Genomic DNA, 16,465 nt, shown 5'->3' on the forward strand with positions numbered 1-16,465 from the left:
ACCTGTATGTGTGTTGGTAGCACAGTTGTGACTGAAATGTGTGAAAAGGGTTAAAAGCAAAGTCCCTCAAAGTCTTAGTCTGTTATGTTGTCACAAAACTAATATTTACCGTTCCAAAGTTTGAACATGTGAAGCTGCTGTAAAACTGGCTCATGCTCACTTAAACTGACACTAATTGGAGAAGAGTAAAGCAATTATTTAAGTCAAACTATTTAGAAGTGATAGTTGAAGTTTGGATGAATGAGGTACTGACAGTGACTGCACGCTCCTCTCTGTGCTGAGATTTCAGCCACTGAACAAAAGACTCACATAACAAAATCTACACCCACTCAAGTCTGGGACATCTTGTATGTTCACCTCTTATCTCGCCATTAGACGGCCTTTTCCAACTTCCACTCACTTCCCACACCAAAGTCCATTGAGAAAATGTGTCTATTCGCCTATTTTCTCTATGGACTTTGGTGTGGGGGAGTGAGCGGGCTACAAAAATGAAAATGCACAAATGGATGGAAAAGAGAATGATTACATTCTTAACATGCTTCATTGTCAGTGTAAGACACACAGTATTATCAGCGCTGACTATAATATATAGACAATACACAACATGGATAACACAATGTAGACAATGTTTCTCAATGCACAATGTCTACTGCTGCTTAAACTGCATAAATTGTTCATTTTTGTTGTGCTACTTACGTTTAGACTTCGATCTTTATTACTGAATATGTATGTATATATACACTGACTGGTAGTGTATATAACATATATGTTTCCAGTCACAAATAAAACTCTTGAACTTGACCATAATCTATGTGTCAGTGCCCATATGATAACACTTCAAAAACCTGAAACCTTATTTATTTCCAAAAAGCCTTTATTTAAACTACACACACCCAAAATAAAATAAAATAGAAATGCAAGAAGTAAATACATTCATATGCACTCACCACTTCTTACTGCATCTCACTGAGGCAGAACTGTGTTTGTCCAATCAAAACAGTTTCAGGTACACAATCCCACATCATGTAAACCAATCTTTAACTTAACTGTGAAGATTTAACACCATAGCCCATTCATGAGACACTGTCCGTGTCTTAGCAGGAAGTGATAAACAAACAAACAAACAAACAATCCGCCCATTTACATGTACACTATCTGCAAAGAAAACCTTTGGCTTTAACACTCACTGTCAGTGAACTTATTGCTAAGAATGATTGACAGCTGCTCTGTAGCCACCTTCTTACAGAAACACAGAGAGGACGACACCTGGCGCTCACTTTCCCTTGAACAACCATCAAGAAATAGAAGATTTGAAAAATGCTGCTTCTTACAAAAGAATTGTGCATATATTTCAGTGAACAGTTAAGGTATCTAACAGCAGCACATGTCCACAGCTCGCAGCTGATTGGTTGGTTGCTATTGAATATGTTCATACAGAGAAAAAACCACGCAGACCGGGCACAGCAGCACTGTGACCCACATGAATGTAACGACACCCTGCTGGGCGGTAAGATATGTAGCAATGCAGACATTTTCACATTTAGAGGAGAATGAAATACAAAAATACAAATTTACACAAAACAATGGATATAAATGACAAAAATAACCCCAACAGACATGATACAATTTTGTATATACATACATATTACATGGAAATTTGTATACAGGTTTTTCTACAGGCTTTTTAGTGTACAGGTCAATCAACACTGGGCTAAAAAAGCTTTTTACTGCGAGGCAGGAAAGGAAAGTCAAACATTCTGTTGCCAGTTGTTTTGAGTGGACTGTGGGTGAGCTTCACTTTTACGTCAACGGTGAGGCCCGACTGACTGGAGGTTTGGTAGCAAACATCACGCTGTGTTTGTTTTTGAATTTGAAGAGGAACATGTGGAGTTTTCCTGAAAATCAACAAAGTTCACCTTTGTCAATGTCAGTCTTCAGAGTCTTATTAGTGTTACCCAATAAATTCTGCTGGACTTCATAATTCCTTTTTCCAAAAAAAATGTATGAATTAAATTAATAAAAAATGAAACTCTGGCTGGCAAACTCTAGAGGTAAGACACTTTCAGAAAAAAACATCTTTGGCATTTATTTACTTAAATGTCTTGTTTTTGATTGGCTGAGTTATACATTGATCCCGTTATATAATCTCCTCTGAGCTACTACACACTGGTTGACTGACATGGAGGAATTGTTGGCTCTAAAACGTGAAGTATTAGTGCCACTGCTGAACTGGATCAATAATAACAGATTTTTCTGACAAATGTCGTTGTATTAGAAATACAAACTGCTGCTTATTCACACAAAAAGTCTAGGTTTTACAGAGTAGTGCCATGGTGGTGTAAATACTGTTTCAGACAAGTTTTTTTTTAATTCAAGCGCTATAAATGCTAGAATTTGTTTTTGTCTTTTATGACATGCCAACGATAATAAACAGCACCAGCCATTCCAGTAATGAGACAGCTGGCCTTAAAACCCTGTATCCTTTAAAGAGCCCACGTTTTCGTCCCTTGAGCTCACCCACGAGCCAACAGGAAACCCAACACTGAGAGCAATCACCATTGCAAAGCTCCTCACATGAACATGAAGTGTTTAGTGAACCTGGTGAAGAACTGGAGCTGAACACTTACAAGTGATAAGACAGAGGTGGCCTCACAGGTATGAATGAAGCAGTGGCCCCAGGACACTTATGCAATTTTATCACGTACAAAAATAAATATGTTTGAAACACAATATCCGGCTGTAAGTGGATGTGGATAACACAACCATGTGTTTGACAAAGTTCCACGGAACGCCATTCTGTGGATTCACTGGTTCTTTTTTTTCTTTTCAGCGTATTGCTGCTGCGGCATGTGCAGGTGGGTCCAGCAGGCGCTGGGGTTGTCAGGTGAATAAGTTAGATGACTCTGTACGTCAGGTAGTCGCGGAGCGGTGTTGGAATGGCAAGGGCCTCCACCTGCTGGGTGGTCATCACCCGGCGCAGGGCCATCCTGCATATGTGCTGCAGACTGGTGACGCTACGAGGACACTCCCAGAAACGCATACTACCATCACGAGTCCTGGAACAAAGGACAAAGACTCACTACCATTCTACACACATTAACTTTATTTTCAGGTTCCAGGTGTTTTGAGGAATTCTGCACAGTTCCTGCTACAGACGCACCGATCCCTGTATACACACTTTATGTGTGTGTAACTCTCGGCAGACATGGAATTGATGGAATTATAATGGGTGCAATTAGAACTATTTCAGTGTTCATTTCTTTGCACTTTTTTGTAGCCCGTTTGTTTTTAATTAAACTAAAAAAACGTATATATTTTACTCATACTGCACAGACTTGATCTCAGTTACACCTGAAATTATTTGCACAAAATCAGTTCTGAGGGAATTTTCCAACAGAAATAATACTGTAGCTACGAAAGTGTGCGTGTCCTGCAAACATGCACAGCTGGCAGAGATAAAACATGAAGAACAGGTTCCTCTGAGTCCTACATCTTCCGGCATTGTGTAATATGAGGGTGGTTGGTGTCTTCATACAGTACGTGTCGGTGTGTCTTACCCTGCAGCAAGGACACTTCCGTCAGTAGAGAAGGCACAGCTGAGGCCGTTTGAGAGAGGAGCGATGGCTTCAGGGGCTCTTTCCTCAATGTTCCAGAAACGAACCAGTCTGAGCACAGGCACACAACGAGAATTAACACCTTTGCCAAGTTACAGTTTATATCCGGGTCTGTACAGATGTGTGCAATATTCTCTGTTGTATGTGGTTAAGACTTTTAAGTGAGAAATCAATTTCCTATTGTCTGCATACAACTGCCTCTGCAACCGTGTCATCTGTACAGATAAGAAGCACGACACTGGGATTACATGCACACAGAGATAAAACTGTAAAGCATGTTATTTGTATATGGAGAGAAAAGAGTTGCTTTTCTAATCATTTGAGCTACAAACGTCATCTGTTTTCAATTGAAAAACACCCAGTGTTAGTGTGAGTGCTGTTTACAGCCTCCATTTTATGAGACTTCCTGCTCCTCCATCGACATATTTTCCACCACCAGTTCAGTGCACGGCCAGTCAGCGGTCAGGGTGATTAATCGCTACCCCGTGACAGTCATGTGACCACACAGACATACAGTGGCTCTGTACTCACAAGTCACATTAAGACTCATGACTAACAGTGGGACTTAAAAACAAACTGTGGCAAACAGTAGCTGTTTTCTGCTGTGCTCTGCTGTTTACTTTATCTGCCTGTGTGCACAACTGGGTATCAGAAAAAAAATATTCCACTGAACAAACATCCACTCAGGAAGAACACAGCTGAACACTCAGGTTTATCAAGGCTGACACTGTAACCACTGTTCAGGATTTAAACACTTTGAAATGAAGGTGTTTGCTCATTTCTTTGCTTAACAAACTAAGAAGCACAAAATTAGAAACACCATGAGGCCTGCGTGTTAATAAAAAATAGAGAGGTCAGAACACATAATCTTACCGGTCATCAGTGATGCTGGCGATGTGTCGCCCATCAGGGCAGAAGCTCACACTGCGAACCCAGCGGTCATTTGATCCTCCAGCAAAAATGGGTGATGGAGGAGGGAAGAGATGACTGGAGAAAGAATAGATCCAAGTTTTAGTCACACAGTCTTTAAATAAAAAAATATGAAACATTCACTACTTCATTTTGAGTTTATACGTCTATGACCCGATGACACAGGAGCAGCTGGACTACTACTGCCTCATTTTGTTAGTACATATGTAGGATTTTAAACACCAAATAACAAAATAACATTTTTGAAATGACTGATAGAGGAAGGATCGGTAACTCCTGTTTGCTGTTGTGTAAAATTGCTCATTTTCTGTACGGACTTTGGCGCAGGAAGCAAATGGTTTACAAAACAACACAAACGTCAGTTTGGAGAACATAGACTTAAGTCAGATAATGTTTTAAGTGAGTCTTTTGAGACTAAAATCAGTTTTTACTTGCGTCTCTGCTGACAGCTATGTTTTCACTGAGCGCAAGTGACCATATCTCAAACTGCAGGGTATGAGCTGCGTATACACAGAAACCCTGTATCACTTTAACATTACTGAGTCAGGTCTCTTCTTGTTCTACTCTTCCACAATGTTTTAGCCACTTGTGACTAATGTGACTTAACAGAACCCCAAAATATAGTTTATAATATTTAACATCTCCCATAAGGCCACATATACAAATTGCCAGTATAAAAAAATTAAGCGACATAAGGATAGCTTTGGTTTGGCAGCCATCAGAGTGATTATTAAAACCCAGCAATATATTAAATTAAACTATTTTATCTTGTCTTTATCTTGCTTTGATGTTTTTCACTCTGTATCGTGCCGTGTCTTTTTAATCAATTTGACTCACACTGTTCTTTTGATCCCCGTCTTTTAGTATGAGGCACTCTTGTCACTTTCATTTTATTGTTGACTCTTTCTCATGTGCTAGGTGTTGTATGTGCAGATATACCACTATAAACCAGATCTACCGTCAGGGATACTAATGAAATGTATGTAAACTTCTGACTTTGAAGAAAGTAATAAAAGATTGTCTAAAAAAATTCTTCTCTCATTATTCTGGCATTTAGCAAATAGTAATAATTTTGGTAATCCTAACGGACCTAAAACAGGAAAAGTGATTGTCTGATTTCATGTCAGACAGTGAGAAATAAAAAGCATATGTGTCTTTTTATATAGTGTATGTAAACTTCTGGAATCAACTGTAAATAAAGTTATCTTGACCTTGAACATTTGGACTTAAAACACTTAATTCATACCCCAGTTCCAGCAGGATGGTGGCTTTGTGGTGGTCCCATACAATGACCCGGGTGTCGTGAGAGGCAGTGGCCAAAAGTGCCCCATCTGGTGAAAATTCACAAGACACCACGTCATTGTGGTGCCCCTCCAGCTTCCCGATCAATGTGTACTTATCCATGTTCCATAGAAACACCTGCAACGTGAAGAGAGGACCGTTATAGCCCATGGCATGATATGAAAAAGAGTATAAATGAGCTATCTTACACTCTGAATTACTATCTGCACATACATCAGTTAGAAATTGAATTAAGCAAAGGAATCAAAACTGAATTAAATGTGCTCAGTGTCTTGGTAAAGCTTTGTAACATTAAAATAGGTCAAACAAACAAACACGAGCACATGCTACACAAGCAGCAAGGCTATGTCAAAATACAACACTTCACCTACAATGAAAATTAGAATTAATATTTAACATTTATATACAATAGTATTAAACTACATCACTATTTAATTTTAGTTATTGTTTAATGTTGTTACATGTACTAAATATATACTAATAATATTATTAAAAAAAAAAAGATCTAGACAAAGAGAAAATAAAACAAGCAGTAACTTAAGGTGACATAATTTTACTCCACTGGTTTCCTCTTTCAGAGTTTTAGTTCAGTGTGTTTACAAGAGGCTCGCACCTCCGGCAGAAGCCTACGAAGAGAGACAGATACTGCAAGAGAAAAGAATATTTTATGGCCAAAGGGGTTGATACCTCTGGCAAAGTACACATATGAATATATACACTCACACACACTGTCACACTCTCTCACACACACACACACACACACACTCACAGACTGGGAAACAAGTGATCATCTGTCAGTCACCCATAGTGTGAATTTTTAGTAAAAATGTATAGATTTTTCCCATTAATCTCAATTCAAATTACTGTAAAGAGCTGCAAACACAGCCTATGAACAAGGCCGGTAAATGACCTACATAAAAACATAAGTCTAAATTTGAGTGGGCTTTGTTTTTCTCCAGACTACCTATTTTCCCAGGTTTAAATAAAAACAATAGCCTCATAGTATCTGTTAAATCCCTAAGCTGTCTTTTTTTTTCCATCACAGGTACCCTGATAAAAAATTGCAGATGAAATGCAACTGTTCTCTGCTGTCAACTACAGAAATATTGTGTGTTCCTTATGAAAGAATTAGCCACAGAAGAACTGCACATAGATGCAGTATCACATAGTTGGCCAATGTGTCTATAGTTTTGGTTGTTGTTTACGTTTTGTTTTTGTTGTTATCTTACGTTTTTGAAAAGGGTTCAGGACACATACGCTCTCATTTCAAAATGATTCTCTAAGCTAACAATAAACCTGAAACCTACACACTTGTGTAAGACATTGACACCTTCTGGCCAACACTTACGGAGCACTCACATGACAGCAATGGAGACTTCAGCTGAATCTCTGCTCATTCACAGGAAACACACTTTGGCCGTGATTGCCACTGAGTGCAGCAGAAGATGAGAAAAGCCCAAATTTACTAGTGGCAGTGTGGCCTCCTGCCAATCATATCATATTTAGGTCTGGCATCAAATGCTGAACTGAGCCTGGAGAAAAAAGACAGGGTCAGTTGTTCTTCCCTTTAGCACTGCCAGCATGGCATGGCCATATTGCTTGTCCCACATGGGAAACTGAATTGTTTGTTGACGACGATGATGGTATCAACACCAGTGTCAAACATGCAGACTGACAAGTCTTACAGCAGTGCATGCATGTGAGCGCTGCGTAAAAAAGAGAGAGTTGGCAGACTGGTTTAATTAATGGCTATGACTGTCTAAATTACTAAATTGGTGATGGGAAACATGTAAAGTGACAATAACAGATTTTACTTGTTACAAAAGAGAATCTAGTTTGAAAGATGGTTGATGGAGCTATTTAAAGATGTGGTGGTGGGAGTGGGTGTATGAGAGAGGTGGAGGTTGAGGGGAAATAGAGGGAGTATTTAAGCACCAGTTTAATGAGAGATTTAGACTGAAATTAATAAAATAAACAAAAGGAACTGCAACAGCAGAGGTAGACAGACACGGAGCAGCACCTACGTACAGATTGACCTTGCTGGTCAGGTGCCAGGCTGACCCTGGCCAGGCCTTTGGGCATTGCGCACTGTGCGTCCGCGGTTTACACCGGCTGCTCAAAATGTCAGCGCGGCGGTCCTTTCAAAACCAATCACACACTGAGCTCTGCCCCCACCTGTGACAGGGAGAGCAAGACACACACTGTAGGGACACACACAACCTAACAAAGGCACCACCATGTCTTTCTATTACCACTGTAGATAAACTAATGGTGGCCAGCCTGTAGAAATAATACCCAAATATATTCATATGCCTTAAGGGCTGTAGACACAAGTTTACTCAAACTACATGTAAGTAGATAGCAAAAGTGAAAACAGTGGTCTGCTCTACATGCAAACTTCTGTACACCAAAATTCCTCTGTTTCCCACAGCAAAAAAATGCCACACTGAATCTAGAAGCATGTAGCTCAACTTTAAGACACCAAGCACAGTTTGTTCTATGGTGGGAATGGGAGGACAGAGCAGATGGGGAGTGTTTTAATTTGTAGGTTGTTCAAGCATAACTGGTCACAAGCATTTGCAAACAGATTAGCTAGCAAACCCATTACACTGAAGTAAGTAAAGAGGAACGTGAATACGTACTGCTTTGCCGGCGCCAACAGAGCACAAGATGGAGGAGTCGGGGGTGAAGGCGCTGCAGTACACCCAGTTCTGATGCCCCCGCAAAACCTTCACCATGTTACCTGCAAGACACAAACAACATCATGAAATTAGGCAATACGGAGAATACGTTTGAAACACACATTAGAGACAGCTACCTGGACACCAACACAATCAGTTATTCCATTTTAAATTATTGTTTATCTTCACTAAATTTGAGCATCACTAAAGTCTGTTGGCCAAAAGAGAAGTATTCAGTAGCACAATCTCCTTTCCAAGACCAAAGCCATGTTTGTTTCATTTATAATTTCTTCAATTTTGTTTCAGTGCCCATGTTTTCAAGTTAGAGTGGCCACACTGGCCAAGGGAGACACTCATGTCAGACAGGTCTCACACATGTGTGAGCCAAACTGCTTATGAGATAGCGATTTTGCCAGTTTTCTGTGAAAATTATCTTTCACCAGAGTTTCAATGTCTATATCAGCTAAATACCCATCAAGAAGGAAAAGCATGTTACTTTTGAGTCAATACATCAATTTATATTGTGAATTATTTGCAGGGCCACAGATGCACAGCTTCATATCACAGAGTAGTGGTCGAGTACATCGTCAAAAAATTGTCTGGCCATTTCAAAGACAAACCCAGTTCTGCAGCATATAGGTGGTAGATGCAGAGGCAGCAGATAAGTAACTCATGATCTAAACTCCAGGTGAATGAAAAGTAGGCTACAGTGTTATTTCTACTTCAAAAACATTGTTAAATGTGTGGATAACTATACGCACCATCATCTTTAAGGTCCCACACTCGCAGGGTCTTATCTCTGGATGCAGAAACCAACATGAGGCTGCCATCAGGAGCAAAGTTCAAGTCTCGCACTACATCAGTGTGGTCCATCAGATTCAGCAACAGTTTTCCTGCAAAATATATCACAATAATCTGGATTCACAAAATAATTCTTCATTCTTCAGTCACATTTGAGAATTTGCAGAACAGACTGACTCCATTTCTATTTACTGTACATGAGACCATGATGTAGCAGATTCTTTAATCCTCAACTCCTTTCTTTTTCATTTTGTTTTCAAATACAAACCATCTTGGGGTTATTTTATTTGTAAAGATAATCATGAATTTACAGAGAATTTACATTTCCCTAATCTGACTGTCAATTCATTAAGATTAACTTCTAATTATAAACAATGAGTACTCACCAGTGTAAACATCCCAGATCTTGATGCGACCATTGTTAAGGCCTGTTGCCAGTAGCAGCTGGTCCTGGCCAAATTTGAAGCGGTGCCACTCAATGTTAACACAGCGACTCTGCTTTTCTGGCACTGAGGAACCGAAGGCCAAGCCCCAAACGATGTCACCACAGTCAATGGTGTGTTCGCAGGGTTCACCAGACACTGGGATTACCTGTCCACCATCGCTGTTCTGACGGGAAAAACGCCGCGGGCTCGAGGCATTGGTGCCCACGCCACAATTGCCCGCTGAACTGCAGCAACAGAGGGAGGTGGAAGAAATACAAGAAAGTCAAAAAGAGACAGACAACAAGAGAAATATGTGCTCTCAACACAGTGCATAGTTGGATATGTTACAATTTTTTTATTTTAAAATAAATAAACGTTTTCTTGGGTTTTGAACAAAAACTACACATTGAGCCAGAGACAAAACCCAGTTGAGACACAAACACAGTTCTTTTTTTTTAACATTGTGGACTAATCAACTCTTTATATGTGGACTTTTCATGTTCTCCCTGTGCCCATATGTTGTGACAAACCACAAGCAGTTGAGCCACCATTGTATGATGCGGGTTTTTAAGCTGTGCACTGCTGAGGGTAGACTGCCACAGATTGGCCATGTTACCAAGCAGGACTACAGCACTGTGAGGCTATATCCCTTACTTGCTGTAGTGCCTATCATCTTAAATTAAGTTGGTTGTGACATGGGTCCATGGAAAAATCATTGCTGGGTTTTTTTATACATTTCTTGGCATAGTGGGGAGCTTACCAGCCTGCTGTTTGGGAACAACATGCACTATTTCAATATGAGAGTCATAAGGGCTGAGTAACTAGAAAAAGAGCCAGCTAAGCACAAAGAGTTGATAATACAACCCACGTGGCCTTGTGACTGTGGAGAACTTCTTTGTGCTCATTAGGCAGGATTCAAATAAACTGCTAGAAAGTTCTACTAGGGCAGAGACTCAGAGGCTCAACAACAACACCTCATATAGAGATCTACAGGTAACTTATTCACCATGTGAAATTATATCAAGATCTTTTTTCATGCAGTATAATCAAGGATTTGGGGCTTTCAGTTGCCTTATGGCTACTTTCATGAATACTACAGATACATTACAACAGCAGAGGCCTTGTAGCATCCACATTTTAGTGTATTCATTGAGGGTGCAAGTAAATAATGTGTGGAAATGAGCCTGTTCATGGTGCTCCTGCTTTAAACAAGGTCAACAAGTAAAACCAACATCAAGTTAATTCATCTCTTAATCTCAGGAGAATTTGCTGATTTGTATAATTCCAGTGATTTGCCACTAAGATGCAGATAAGTGACCTTGTGCCTGACAAAGTAAAGTGTAGTTAATCTGAACAGCAAAATTATACCAATGTAATAGAGCAGCTGAAGTGCACTAAGAATGGAGACTTTTCTGTTATGTGGGCTGGATTTGTCTTCTTAGTGATAAACAAAAGAAAAAAAAGCCATTAAACCTGGCTTTTATCTGCAGTATAAAAAGATTCAATAACAATCAACTTACAGGTCAAATGACTCAAGTCAATCAAAAGTCTAACCATTGAACCAACATATGCTTTTTTCTGCAAAGGGGGTAGATACAATTGGCAAATAGACTATGTAAACATGATTCTCAGGTAAACATGGTTATTGTCAAGTTACAGTCATTTTGCCATACTACTACTTTATTTTGCTTGTCTTGTCAATGACGTTTACCATTCAAGCAGTGATCCAAACTGACATGCCAGTGCCATATAGTTCCTCTATATTGTTCTTAATGTCAACATTTCCCATAAAAAGACTGAATCTGACAAATGTATTGTTCTACCTCTAAATATCTTCTAACGTCCATATTCCCCTGTATGGAGCTCAGGTCCAAGCCCATACTATGGACATAAATCTTTAAAGGAACACCTAAAAACAAAGTACATCACTTATGACCCAGTGAATGTGCATGGCAGTGAATGTATCCACCTCTGCCCCAGCAATATTTTCTTGTTTCTTTGCTGTGCAATGTTACTGGGTTGCAACCTTTGGGTGGTGGGTGTGAATCCTCCAGCCAATAACAGAGCTCAGGGTGAGAGGGTGGGAATATGTGTACACATATCAGGTTATATGATTGCTGTGGTCTCCATCCATAACACTGCTGAATATAGGTCTCTATTTCTCACACACACACAGTTCTTTGCAGGAACTGCATTAACTTCCACTCATTTGGACAGCCTAAACCAGCATTATTCCTAAACGTAACCAGTAACAGTTAATGCCTAACCCTAACTTAACAGTCAGATAAAGCTCTGACTAAATTTAATTAAACAATAAGTAATGACATTCAAGTGGACCAAGGTGGGCACTTGTTACACACCAGTTGACACCTGCGCAAAAGCCTCCTTTCCTGGCTTTCATCCACTCTATCCAGAATCTAATGCTCATCTAATTCAGTTATACTGGCCTCTTTTTTCTTACTATTCCTATGGATTCTGCCTGTTTAGGACAAGACAGAAACACTGAAGGACATTTTCACGTATCTTCACACATGTTTATGTGAGCTGAGACATGAGACATGTTTCCATAAACAAAAGGAAACTGAGAATGTTACTTATACCCCATGTTGTTTGAAAGCTGCAGGCACAAACTTGAAAGGTGTCATTATAGTGCATAAATAATGGGTACCTTCTTTTAACCTGGCTGGATTCCTATAGACTTCAGTTTACAGTGTTTCAGATGCTTTTCTTTCAAATACTTTTGAACAAAATCTCAATTACAGTATGTATATATTTATAAGTAATAAGCTGGCTGGGTGTGTTCATGTTTCCAGTGATACTTACAAGCTCTTCAGACATTTTGTCCAGGGAATGAGCTTGACAATGCGGCGCCCCTGAGACCAAGCAATGTAGGAACCATTTGGTGCGAAGGCTACTGTCCAAGCCTCACGCCCAGACTTCTGGTCAAAGGGAGCAACAGGCACCTGGAGTTCACCGATGAACTTAGCCTTACCTGAAAAACAATAACAACCCTGTTACCTCAGCAGCACACATATCATTGGGATTACTAATCAAAACATCACTACATTTCTGCCCATCTCTAATGCAGGCATCTAATTTGATCAACAATCATTCATACAAAAACAGTGAGTACCGAGTATGGAGCTAAATAGGAGATAACAAGGTAAAAGTGAATAAATTTCAATATAAGGAATTCAAAATATGATTCATGAATGCAAGCATTTAACAGAAAGTATATTTAAATGTAATCATCCTCTTAAAACTTGCTCCAGTCTACTTGTACATGGAAGCCAGATTTACTTTGAAAAGTGACCTTTGGCTTACTTTTACCCTGTAAATTTGAGAGACTTCAGAAAGACAGCTAACAGACTTGTACAATTTCACAACAATTACCATCAGTAAGGAGAAAAAAACTTCACACAAAGACATGTCTGTGGACTTGTGAACAATTTACCACATTTTAAAGAGCAATTTTCAAATTTTACATATACAGTGCACTTAGTTAGTTAATTACTGATCTGATAAGTGAGTGTTGCTGCTTTTTTATGTGGTCAGTGTGAACAGCAAAAGTCACAGCAGATGTTTTTCAGGTCTTAATTGGACACATCTGATGTGTGCTACTTAGAGCACACTTAGAGATATTGACAATAATCTAAAGTATATGAGGTTTGTGGACAAAAACTAAAACTTAAAGGACATTGTTAGGGCGAGAAATACTATATCAATAAAAATATGTTCAATTACTCAATAAATAAATTATTGTTGCAAAGCAAATAACAACATACATGTTTTAAACAAAGAAACGTGTATCATATCTGAGGCAAAACATTAAATAGTATTTCTGTGATGAGTTTATACTTTTTACTACTGAATTCTTGCCCAATTCTACACATCGTCATTGTGAGGTATGGGAAACACCCAACAACACGTTACACCATGTTCTGCACATGAACATACATGCAGAACCATCCAAGGGAAAGCATTTCTGATGCATAGATTATGTCACCATGGAACATTAATTCGCTCAAATGTTGAACAAATGTTAATTAAATGTAACTTTATTAAGCCCCCGACTTACTAACACTGCAGGGACACGGTTACATTGTGTGGGACACCGCCACGATCACCGTGTAGTCTCGCACGTACATGACTCGCAGCGGCTACTGCTGCGCTGGTGTGTGTGTGTGTGTGCGTAGATTCCGTGGGGGGATGGAAGCTCAGAGTTTTTCCTAACCAATAATTTATGGAAAACGCAGGAATGACTTGACAGAAACGAGCTATACACACCAGACTGAATGTCACCCACTAGCTGGCTTTGTCATATTCAAGCAACACACTACACAATAACAAATACACATATTTCCCTCGGCTAAGCTGTGTTTCCCCGCATCAATGGGCACGGGAGTGTCCCACGCGCACACTTTAACGTCAGCGTAGAAAAAAATATGACGACGTAAATTAGCGAACGTTAAGTTAGCATTAATAACAGCTTAACTACTGAAACGTTACAGCTGCTGCTGCTGCTGATTAGCGTACGCGCTGTATTCATTGTATGTATTCTTTAATGTGATTTTTACTCGGGTTACAGTGGAACCCTAAAGGCTAACAGTAGCGGTGCTAGTTAGTAGTGCGTGTAAACCATGTCATATTAGCGCTCTATTAAATACCACGCTATCGCCACCACCAACCACCACAGACACGGTGTTAACGGAGCTTTTCCACTTACCTAAATCATTTTCGTTGACAGAGTCTGGAAAGCTTGCCATCTAAATAAATGCAAAGACCCAGGAGAAAAACCCAAACACGACCTACAAAGCCTAGAGATCTGGAGGAAATAATCAAGCGGTGCGGATTTAGACTAAGACGGTGCTTTAGCCTCTTCTGACCGATGTCTTGAAAAGTCGACTGAATTCCTCCGCCAAGTCCCGGATGATAGTTAGACCTTTGAGCCTTTACCCTTTTCCTTGCTATTTCTTCGATAAAATAATGCGTACGTTTGTTTTAATGTTTAAATCACCAGCTATGCTTACGGTATTTGTACGACTTGATATTGTGGACATGAATTCGATCCCCGGTGATTTAAGTGGTTTCTGACTCATTCGAGGGGAGGGTTCTCAGTGACACGTCAGCAGAGTTGCCATGGTAACACCACCTCCCTCCCGTTGTCTGTTATTAGTTTGTGTTATAGCTCTTATTATTTTTTCACTACTGCTGTACACCGCCCCCTTGCCAACAAATAGTAAAATGCTGCATTACTGCCACCAGCTGGTATAATATTTTAAATATCTTATTGTATTAAAAAATGTAATTTTGTAATCAAAATATAATCTAACCACACCCACAAATCACCGCCTATATTGTGTTTGTTGATACTAACATATATATATAGATGCAAAGACGTTTTTCATTGTGTTTTCACAGACAGATTATTCATTTTATGTGTGTGACATGGAAAACACATGATGAATACTTAAGGTGACCAAATAACTGCATCTAGGCAGATTTAACTGGGCCACTTGATACATGATTGCTCATATATATTTTTTTATTATTTATCCTTTATTACATAAACATTATACATACGGATTTTAGTAACACCTTTGTGATAATTTGACGAACATAACATGTAGCCTTTCCTGGGTCCTCCTTAAAGGAGCTACTAATCCATTTTTTGTGGCTGGCTGATGAATCATAAACCATGACTGTGGTTTTTCATTGGTTTTTCTTCAGGAACTGGGTCCCATATGGTTTAGGTGTGACAAAACCAGCTAAAGTTTTATTTTTCTGTGAATAAAACAAATCTTAAAAATATCTAAAAGTAGCTTTCAGACACTAGTGATGTTTTAGCTCTGGCCTCTCAAAGTGTGGGACGCGGCCCATTTGCGGGCCAAGTTGCTATGGCTGCTGGGTTTCAAACAGGGATGTACATTTTTTTCACATTTACCAAATTCATGGAAACATTTTATATTCTTCATTCTGGGGGAAATAAAACCCAATTCAAATACTTTAAATAAATTATTATGTCTGACTTTTTATTCACATTTTTAACACAAGCTTAGCTGCAATAACTACTGATATTATAATTTATTTACTGATAACTGAGTACATAGCCGCTTATATAAAAGTTAGTTTTCCTATAAAATGTACCCTTTTGCGAATCATAATTTTGATCTTTATACATTAAGAACAATTTAGTGACTAAGTCTTATACTGTGGCGCTACTGGTTGCTGATTGTTTGTTGTTACATGCACTCAGGTATAAATCACGACCCGGTTCTTCCTTAATGTCTGAAATATCAGCAATTTATTTTCTTCTAATGTCTGCTTATTTTCCATTTGCATTAAACAAGTATCTTTCTATTTCCAATAAACAAATTAAAATGAAACCCAAGCACTACCATAAATCAGCAACACCTGAGTAAAGTTAATTTATTGTTTTATTTTTATTTTTTAAAATGTATTTATTTGCACAAACATATGATTTAAAATAATGTCAACTATTATTATGATTGTGATGTGGGAAGGAAAGGTATGAAACCTGTGAGGACTTATATGAAATTCTCTCCCATGAAGATATACATCAAAGACCACATTTGTTGCAATCAAAAACCCCCCAAAAACAATTAAATGATAACAAGAATAAGTAGAAGACTAAGTGATTATACAGTAAATATAAGGAGGGAGGAAAAAGAAAGAAAAAACATACATGAAT

At 38.9% G+C, this 16,465-nt stretch overlaps 1 protein-coding gene across 1 annotated transcript; it reads right to left on the reverse strand.

Annotated features, from left to right (window-relative positions):
* Window positions 1-856: 856 nt before the first annotated feature.
* On the reverse strand, window positions 857-14,840 carry wsb1 (WD repeat and SOCS box containing 1). The gene is made up of 9 exons (XM_044031837.1): window positions 14,480-14,840; window positions 12,577-12,745; window positions 9,715-9,998; window positions 9,289-9,420; window positions 8,489-8,589; window positions 5,791-5,963; window positions 4,488-4,601; window positions 3,558-3,665; window positions 857-3,056 (listed from the first exon to the last, which is right to left on the reverse strand). Exons 1-9 carry the CDS (start codon window positions 14,517-14,519, stop codon window positions 2,894-2,896), a joined length of 1,284 nt encoding a protein of 427 aa, XP_043887772.1. The 5' UTR covers window positions 14,520-14,840; the 3' UTR covers window positions 857-2,893.
* Between the last annotated feature and the right edge of the window lie 1,625 nt (window positions 14,841-16,465).

This window comes from Solea senegalensis, linkage group LG8 (assembly GCF_019176455.1).
Source record: "Solea senegalensis isolate Sse05_10M linkage group LG8, IFAPA_SoseM_1, whole genome shotgun sequence".
NCBI lineage: Eukaryota > Metazoa > Chordata > Actinopteri > Pleuronectiformes > Soleidae > Solea > Solea senegalensis.